This window comes from Capsicum annuum, chromosome 9 (genome assembly GCF_002878395.1).
Source record: "Capsicum annuum cultivar UCD-10X-F1 chromosome 9, UCD10Xv1.1, whole genome shotgun sequence".
Lineage (NCBI taxonomy): Eukaryota > Viridiplantae > Streptophyta > Magnoliopsida > Solanales > Solanaceae > Capsicum > Capsicum annuum.
Window position 1 is genome coordinate 11,033,583 of NC_061119.1, and position 10,005 is coordinate 11,043,587.

Genomic DNA, 10,005 nt, shown 5'->3' on the forward strand with positions numbered 1-10,005 from the left:
CGTATTAAAGTTTTTATGGGTAATTACTTAGTCCTAACACTAATGAGACAATGCCATTAGAGGAAAGTTGGGAATTCAGCTACTTGTCATGGTGTTGCAAATATTTTTGCACTAATGACAATGAAAAGATTTACTTTCCCTGTAAATTATATAACATTTCTACCATGCAATGCAGTTTTTATTCTGAAAAAAAGGACTGCAGTTTTTATTCTAAAAAAAAAGGTACCGTTATTGAAGCAAAACAATTCAAATATTAACTATCTTTTTGATATTTAGTACTTCTTTCTACTTATAGGTTGTTGGGAAGACACGTGCGATGTGATAATATCACACAATGCTAAGAGTATTTTTAGGTTGTTTCAGGCGAACAAGTATTGATTAATCATGTTGATTCATAACAATTATTTTAAGATGTATTTCTCTCATTTATTTTATTCTATTATTTTATAATACATTATTTGTAAATGATGTTATTAAGAGTAGATATCCGACCTCATAATGAAGTGAAAGTTCATAAACATTGGACGTTTTAGTCTCATGAAGTAGCAACAACGGATATGATTGTATTAGTCAAATATTGTTGAATGTATTTGTTTATGCGCTAAGAAAATTACTAAATAGAAGAACAAGTACATCATGTTATCTATAGAATATTGAAATACAGGTAATTAATTATTTTTCTATATCTATTTTTTTCAATAATTTTCATAAATCACTTTTGATTTTAGAATATCTTTTATTCTTTTGCCTACCACTTTCAATATGCATCATGAGTTATTATTAACTTTTGATATTATTTTTATTCTTAAAAATTAATCTGCGCATGCAAATAGATATAAGACGTCAATAATGAATGCTAGAACAAAGACACACATTTTAAGAACGGAAGAAAGTAAATTCATCAAAACTAATTGTGTGTTGCTTAACTCAGGCGAATCAATTATTGTATATTATGACATCAATGCATACACTAATAAAATTTTCTAATTTATTCAATCCTTATCAAGGATTCAACTCTATATTCATAGTTTATTCTTATTCTAAATTTTATACACTTTTTTATTCAATTGAAGTAAAATCCACATGACATAAATAGAAGCTATTTTTAAAAAAATTATTTACTTGACATAAATATACGCACAAATTAGAAATGTTATTTGAACTTTTTTCCTTTCATTAGAAGTCTTTTTAATAGATCAAATTGTCTTTTCACTATTTTTTTAATTTTTAAAACTTAAAATTTATTTAAATTTAATAATTAGACCTTTCCTAATTTGAATTATATACCTTAAATTTAGGATTTTAAAATAATCTCAAAAAAAAAAATAATCCACGTACATTTAGCCCCCATAAAAAAGAGAAGAAATCAATTACTAAGAAATTACCTAATTTCTTTAGAACACTTGCCAAAAATTGTCTTCTATTTTAGTCAAAATCAAATTCTACCCTTTAAAAAAAAATTTAGTTTATGAATCTTTTTATTTATCTATTTCAAAATTTTTATAAAAAGAGTTATGATTTCTCCTTAAATTTAGGACTTCAAATACCAACACCCACCCCCACACCCCACACCCCAAAAAAAACAAGTACATAAAGCTTAAAGAAAAGGGAAGAAAAAACTTACTAAGAAATTACATGATTCCTTTAGAAATCTTGCCAAAATTGTCTCCTACTTTTAATCTAAATCAAAAATCACCCTTTAATTTTTTTGGTTTATGAATTCCTTGATTTGTCTATTGCAAAATTTCTATAAAAGGAATTGTAATTTTAAATTATTTTCATTAATTTTGTCTAGCTTTATCGAATTTTATCTGTATACAGAGTAACTTTATTAAAGAAAGTGAACAAGATATAATTGAATTTTGTTTCAGTGTTTTAAGTTACTCCTTAAATCTTTCAACATTCCCTTGACATATCCTAAGTTGAAATTGATGTGTTGAGCATTGTCATTCCAATATGCGATTGAATTAAATTTCTTTGCAGCAGTTATGATGTGTGATTTACAACTATTATTTCTATCTTGAATGTCAGTATTACGTTCTCTTTCTAAACTGACATAAGAGTGTACAGCCATATTGTGTTATCAATCGTAGCAGCCACCCTTAAAAGAATACGTAATAGTCCACTGATTGAGCGCTCTTGCGCCGAAGATGAATGGGGCTAAAAGATCTGCCTAAGTTGTGGGATGTAAAAATACATCAGTAGGGGAGCATTCTGCCTTAGAAAAAAACCTCCGCGTGAGCGGTGATAGACGAAGCGAAAGAGAGAATGCCGGCTTAAGTAACACAAACATTGGTAAGAATCCAAGGCCCCCAAAATCTAAGAGTTCCTTCACAAAGTCCGTCCATGGAGGGTGATTCAGGGCCTAAGATCATGCCAAAAGGCATAGTCGACGGACAACAGATGAATATTTTTGTACTACCCCTTATTGGTCCTGAGGGTCGTAGGAGGCTAGGTTAGCCGAAAGATGCTTATTGGTTCAAGAGCATAAGGTGTCCCTGCCTTTTTTTAGGGTAAGAAAGGTTAGAGAAAATGCCCTGAGCCAATGTTCGAATACCAGGCGCTATGACGCAAAAGTAACCCATTCCATACTCCCATGAAAAGTTTGAACGATTTTGGACAAGAGTGTACCTGTACCCAAAATTGAAACAAGTGGATAGGTAGAGAATACTTAGGGCCAAGAGACAACTCTCTCTAAGGAACTGGACAAATTAGCCCCGTAATTTCGAGAGAAGAGGTGCCTCCTCACAAAAAGAGTCATAGTGACCAGTCCTGGACTACTGTTTACCTAAAACACAGGTCTCCATAAAGTCGTAAGACCATGTCTGGGGGATAAAGCCTTCCTAATGCCAGAAGGTCAACAAAGTTGGTGACCTGATGACAGGGAAGTCGATGATTGGAACAACAGTCATAACTATAACGATCCTAAGGTAGCAAAATTTCTTATCGGATAAGTTTTAACCCACATAAAAGGTGTAACGATTTGGGCACTGTCTCAGAGAGAGGCTCAGTGAAATACACATGTCTGTGAAGATGTAGACTACCTGCATCTAGACTGAAAGATCCTATAAAGCTTTACTATTTCATGGGATTGGCTTTGGGCCTTTCCTGCGCAACTTGGGTGGAAGGCGCCTCCTTCTAAGGTGGGTGGGCAGACGAGGCATCAATAAGATATCACTCTGGAAGAATTAGAATTCTAACCTTATGTCAAGACCAATGGGTCAAGGGATAGTCTCAGTAGACAATTTCTATAGGCAGTAGGCCTCCCAAAAGGTAACGAAGGCATGCAAAGATTTCATTGAACCGGACGAAGATTGAACCTCGAGTGCAAAGGCAGAAGGGAGCTTGACTCTAAGACCCACCTGCCAAGCAGGGACAAAAGTTGGTCTTAGTGATCCGATGGTGCCGAGTGAAAGGATCGTCACTCAACGGATAAAAGTTACTCTATGGATAACAGTTGATCTTCCCCAAGAGCTCACATCGACGAGAAGTTTTGCTACCTTGATATCGGCTCTTCATCACCTAGGTTTGTAGTATGTTCTAAGGGTTTCACCCATTAAAGCGGTACGTGAGCTGAGTTTAGAACGTCGTTAGACAGATCGGGTATGTGAATCTTTTTACTAATTTTGCACTTAGTAACATATCATGCACAGAATAATTTATTTTTTATATACGATTATTCTTAATTAACGGTTAATACACATGAAACGAACATATCCTAAACTTGTAGAATAAAAATATATAACTCACATATTATGTGAGCTTTGTAAAAAAAAAAAATGACACTCTATAACACTTTTTAAAACAAATAGCCCAAGTTTGAAAACTTTCCAAAAAGTGGTCAGACGGATATACTATTTTCGCTTTATAGCCATTCCTATTTTTGGTTATTTTAGCCTACGTAGTCCATATTCAGTTCATATACAATACTGCTACAGTCTGCATACAGTTCATATACAATACTGATACAGTTTAAAAGTGATATTTGAAATTAGTCCATAGACTAAGGTATAATTGCCAGTGGAATACAAATTGGTGATTATGCGAAAAGTAAAATCGTAAGATATAAAGTACGACTTGTGCCTGAGGCATAAAGGTTATTTGCAAAGTCCTGTCATTATTGCTTGGAGATGTATTCTCCTATGGTGGATACAATAAGATTTCTTTAAATCTGGCAAACTATGAAAATCTTGAATGCGTATAACGAATGACTATCATGTCTAGATAGACGACAAATGTTATAGGAAAATCCTTACAGGATTTAAAAGAGATTTGATCCATTGAATATCTCAATGACTGCGAGATCGCTTATCATAAAGAAAGATCAATTTTTATCTCATGAAAATGGTTAGAAAATACCATGTATTAGTGAAATTATTGCACTTATGTATCCTGCTATTCTATACATGAGATAAAAGTTTATATTAATGTGCAAAAAAGATATAATTTCACTTTTATGTGAATGTGAGTGAAATCAAATATTATTGATATGAATTTATTATTGCTAACTAATATTGTCAAAAGCTTGTTGGTTATGCAAATGTAGGAAGAATATTTGATCTACGATCAGTTTTAATATCATCCAAATAAGTTTCCACAACTAATTGGTTGTTGCTACGAACAAGTTCAATGTGCAAATGGCTTGCGACGATGAAGTGACATATAAATTCATTTTCAAGAATTTATTTGACTAAGTTCATGGGCTTCACATATCCAAGAAATAAGAAAACAACATATCAGGACGATTTCAAGAATGCAACATCTTCTTGAACGTGATTTGATCCATTTGTATTCCACTTTTAGCCTACGTAGTCCATATACAGTTCATATACAGTACTGATACAGTCTGTATACAATACTGATGCAGTATTCAACTTGGATAATTCGGCCCTTTTAAAAATATTTCAATTTTTTTTGTTATAAATTTTTTAACTGATCAAATATTCTGCTTTTTTTATTGTTTAGAAATAATAATTAAGTTATATAAAAATGATATAATTGTTAAATAGAAGGTATGTAGAAACGGTATAAAACAAGTCAGTAAATTGAAATGGCTAGAAAGTGAAATTTAAATTTCATGGCCATTTGAATGAAAATAGTTTAATTTGAAGTGTGATTTCTATCTTTTTCCCAAATAAAAAAACGGATGACTCACATTTTTTGTGATTTTTATATTTTTTCTGAATTACATGACATACTTGGATATTTTAAATAAATAAATGACCATTTTGGTCGGCCACTCCCTAATGAACTGTTTTTTTTTTTTCGGGTTAACTCCTTTAATAATAAATTAGGTAGCAGCAGGTAGAACATTATTCAGATAAATAAACTTCACCACTTGGTGAATTTAGATCATGGCTATGAATATGAAACAAATGTCATCAGTGCCGAGAGTAAAGCTGAATTCTGGTCATGAAATGCCTGTTATAGGCATGGGAACAGCACCTGCCTTACCACGAAATGATCAATTAGTCTCCACACTCATAGATGCCATTGAAACTGGTTATCGACACTTCGACACGGCCGCTCTCTATGGCTCTGAGAAAGCAGTTGGCCAAGCAGTGGCGGAGGCGGTTCAACGTGGACTCATTCAGAGCCGTGAACAATTGTTCATTACATCGAAATTATGGTGCACAGAAACGCGACGCCATCTTGTTCTTCCTGCCCTTGAAAGAACTCTTGGGTAAGTTACAACTCCCTATGCATGCGTGACATTAATATATATAGATCCAATATTCGCAGAAAAAGGAGGAAAGTCATGGTTGATTGGCAGTCAATAGTGAATTTGCAACATATAAATATAAATGCTCATAGTTCAACGCTCGACTCACACTCTTCGAATCATCGGAAACGAACCTCCTTCCGAGTCAATCTGGTCATATATAGGGGCTAAAATAGTAGCAAAATCCTCGACGAAACATCTATAATAATCGAGAAAAATCACATGCATGTTTCTTTGAGTAATTCGTGTGTTGTGTTGAGAATGAGGGATTTGGAGTTGTTTTGGCTTTATATTCAGCCTTAAAATAGCTTAAACGACATAGTTTTGGGTTTAAAAGAACTTATATATACTTAGAGCCCATATGCTATTGCAGATAGCTTTAAGCTTTACTTGTGTTTCTTTTTATTTTTTTATTTTATTTATTTTTTTTTTCTTTTTTGGTGTACATTAATTTTACCGAGTCGTCATGAAATGAATGTCAAAAATAATGTATATTTTGTAGGAGGCTGGGGATGGATTACTTGGACTTATATCTAATACATATGCCAGTGACTTTGAAGAAGAAAGTTATTAATAGTGATGAACATGAAAACATGATGTTTGAAAAAGAGGATGTAATTCCATTTGACATGAGAGGGACTTGGGAAGCCATGGAAGAATGTTGCAGGTTAGGTCTAGCCAAGTCTATTGGTGTCTCCAACTTCACCTGCACTAAACTTTCTCAAATCCTGCACTATGCTACCATTCCTCCTGCAGTTAACCAGGTAATAAAATTGATTGTTGAAATAGTTCCTTACAGTTAGGACGGAGTTAGGGGTCGCTTGGTTGGGAAAAGTTATTTCGAGATAATTAATTCCGGAATTAGCTATCTCGGGATTAATTATCCCACCATATATATTGGATAACTTATCTCACCACTAAAGAATAAATGGTGGGGTAAATAATCTCTTGGCTAACTAATACCTCCAACCAAACACGAGATAAAATAATTCTACATTTTATTCTGAGACTATTATAACTTATACCTCACACGATCCCTTAGAGTATTATGCTTGGTATATACACAGGAAAATGTTTTCCGAGTTTGATCTCTTTTTTTTGTGTGTGTGATTTGATACAATAGCAAAAAAAAAAAAATTATTTCAAAGCATGCATTATTTACAATATAGACGAGCACAACAAAAGATATTTTCCTTCATACTAGACGCCCGCCCTTAGCTCTAAGTGAGTATTTAAGTTACTCCCTCTATTTAAAAAAAAAAATTTTTTTAAATGATTTACTTTTTTTTTCAGTTCGTTTAACCCTTTTCTTTTTTGGCAATACTTTAACTTCAACTTCTCACACGGCATGTTCAAGATAACAAAATTAAAGAATATTTTAATACATTTGATACAACTTTAATTTAAGACCATAAGATTTAAAAGTGTTCTTTATTTTCTTAAACTCCACGCTAACTTAAAATAGATCATTCTTTTTAAATATATTTTGCAGGTGGAGATGCATGTTGCATGGAGGCAAGAGAAGATGCTAAAGTTTTGCAAAGAGAAAGGAATACATGTGAGTGCATGGTCTCCACTTGGAGCTAATGGGATAGCTATATGGGGCAACCATGCTGTAATGCAGAGCCCTGTCCTTAAACACATTGCCACTAACAAACACAAGACTGTCGCTCAGGTAAAAATAGATCATTCTTTTTTTTATTTATTTAAAACGGGAGAAGTATGTTGATTTTATCTAAGCATGTGTACGTTTAAGTGTTTGAATATTTATGGCAGGTAGCATTAAGGTGGGTATATGAGCAAGGAGCTAGTGTAATAGTGAAGAGTTTCAACAAGGAGCGGATGAAAGAGAACCTACAAATTTTGGATTGGGAATTAAGTAGCGATGAAATTGCTCGGATTCAAGAGATTCCTTTATGCACTGGATTTAAAGTTGACTTGTTAATTCATCCAAATGGACCATACAAATCTGCTCAACAATTCTGGGATTGTGAGCTATAGAAATATAATTAATTTTCACCTGTCGTTTTAAATATTAAATATTGCAGTTTTTAGTTGTTCAAAAAAATAGCTGGTCAAACCGATTAGATATGCAAGAGTTATTACGATATGTCGAGGGTTCGTTTATTATTTTTTTGTCTCTAATATAAATAAAATTTGAATAATCAATCATATTTATAATATGTTTTATATATTTTAAGTTGTTAACTGTCCTAACTTATGATATATTTTATGTAATTTTAACATAATACATGTTACTCTTCTTCTTCGCGTTTCTGTGTCATTGATAAATTTTTAATTATTGAGATATATAATAATAAAAAAATTATTCCAATTTAAGTGTTACTGCTATAATTTCGACAGTTCAATTAAATATTTTATGTTTTTTTTAAAATTTTAAGTTGTTAATTATTGTAATTTATTATTTTTCACGCATTTGTTTGAAATATATAACTGATTATGTTTTTTGATATTTAAACTGTTAACTATTGTAATTTATTATATATTTTATGTAATTTTCAAATAATATATGTCACTATCCTTGTCCAATTTTTTACGGTATTGATAGTGAATTATATTTTTAACTAATTCAATTTAAATTATACTGATATAATTTTGAAAGTCAACTAAATATTTTTAATGTACTATTATTATTTTTAATTAATTAAGGTATTATAATTATAGGTAGAACTAATAAAAATAAAAATATAAAATAACATATTTTTTGAAATCAATAAAAAGAAAATAATGACACATGAAATAGCACAGAGGAATAATTAATTTCCGCCCGTCCTATTATATATTGCAGTTTTTAGTTGTTCAAAAACACAGCTGGTCAAACCGATTAGATAATGCAACTCTAATATAGAGTTAGTATTATTTTTGTTTTATTTGATATATTAAATAAAAACGTAACAAAATTGACTATTATCCAACTAAACTGACCATATATATTGTACTTAATATATTAATTTCATGTATGGACTGAACCTTATTTTCTAACAGACACACACACCCCTCCCTCCCCCTCCCCCAAAAAAAAAATAAAAAATTTGAACCTTTTGTCCTTTTTTCAATTTGTCCTCCACCTACTATGAACTACCCCTTATCATATGACAAAGCAAACGTTGATTTGTGGTACATTAATCTCTTAGTTATTGTGTTAGAAAATTGCATATTATTGTATTAATCACTCTCAAATTAATCTTATTAATTATATTTTAAAAATATAAATTTAAATATATATTCTTTCCATCCCATTTTACTTATTTCAAATTTCTTAATTTAATAATTTATTTTACTTGTCTTTTTTTACTTATCAAAACAAAATAAATTTCTTTTTCCATTATACCTTTAGTGTAATTGATTAATCCTTATTATTAGTATTATTGAAAAATGTTGCAAAGACTTTTTGAACTTTTCAAAAACTAAAGAAATGGTGTTAAAAATTTACCAAGTCTTTAAGTAATTTGTTCAATGGATTTATAATGAATATTTGGTGGGAAATTTCAAAATGTTGCCAGTATAAAAATAATGCAAAGTTCCTTTTTGTTTCCCTCCAATTATTCTACGTATATTAGTGTTATTTGTTCTTTATATTCTTTTGGTTTCCCTCCGTGTAATTTGTAGCAATTAATTGTGTTATTTAAGATGAGTATCATTAAGAATATACTATTAAAAATATAAATGATGATTTGGTATTATTCATCTATCAATATTGAAATTAATAATAAGACAAGATAAAATGATAAAGTTACATTATCAATCATTATTTTTTTAATAGTTGTGTCATCTTAATTTGAAACGGATAAAATGAGACAGAGAGAGTATAATTTATTTAGTTATTTAATAATAAAAATATTATTAAAAAAACATATGAAAATTCTGTTGATTTCATTATGGAATAACTAAATTAAAATAATTATTTTTATTTTTTTTTGAAAAAGGATCAAGTAAAATTAAACGGAGGAAGTATTCAGCGGTATAGAAGTGAGGAGTATGACTTTTATAATCCTTACAAGGCTATAACTGTCATTTAACTCTTCTGTGGACCCCCACAGCCACTTCTACCATTTATTTTCCTCATTACCAATTTTCTTTTTTTTTTTTTGCCATGGTGAAAATCATTTCCCCCCCTAAACTTTATTTTAAACATTAAACTCTCCCTTAATTTTAAATAATAAGTATTCTTTCTTTTTTTTCTACTTATCTTTTTTAAATACTTATTTTACCTTTATACTATTAATCTGGATTTTTATTTACCTGTTTAAAATTATTATATT

General features: G+C 30.7%; 1 protein-coding gene across 1 annotated transcript; it reads left to right on the forward strand.

Annotated features, from left to right (window-relative positions):
• The first annotated feature begins 5,309 nt into the window (after nt 1-5,309).
• Nucleotides 5,310-7,870, forward strand: LOC107842211 (methylecgonone reductase). Its single transcript, XM_016685960.2, has 4 exons — nt 5,310-5,683; nt 6,225-6,486; nt 7,215-7,397; nt 7,499-7,870. The coding sequence occupies exons 1-4, from the start codon at nt 5,355-5,357 to the stop codon at nt 7,721-7,723; spliced, it is 999 nt and encodes a 332-aa protein (XP_016541446.2). The 5' UTR covers nt 5,310-5,354; the 3' UTR covers nt 7,724-7,870.
• The last annotated feature ends 2,135 nt before the right edge of the window (nt 7,871-10,005 follow it).

Bases quoted from the DNA above. Each gene is read 5' to 3' on its own strand.
- LOC107842211 (XM_016685960.2), top strand. From the start codon at position 5,355: ATGGCTATGAATATGAAACAAATGTCATCAGTGCCGAGAGTAAAGCTG. The intron at 5,684-6,224 runs GTAAGTTACAAC...TATATTTTGTAG, and splicing joins GCCCTTGAAAGAACTCTTGG to GAGGCTGGGGATGGATTACT. The intron at 7,398-7,498 runs GTAAAAATAGAT...TATTTATGGCAG, and splicing joins AACACAAGACTGTCGCTCAG to GTAGCATTAAGGTGGGTATA.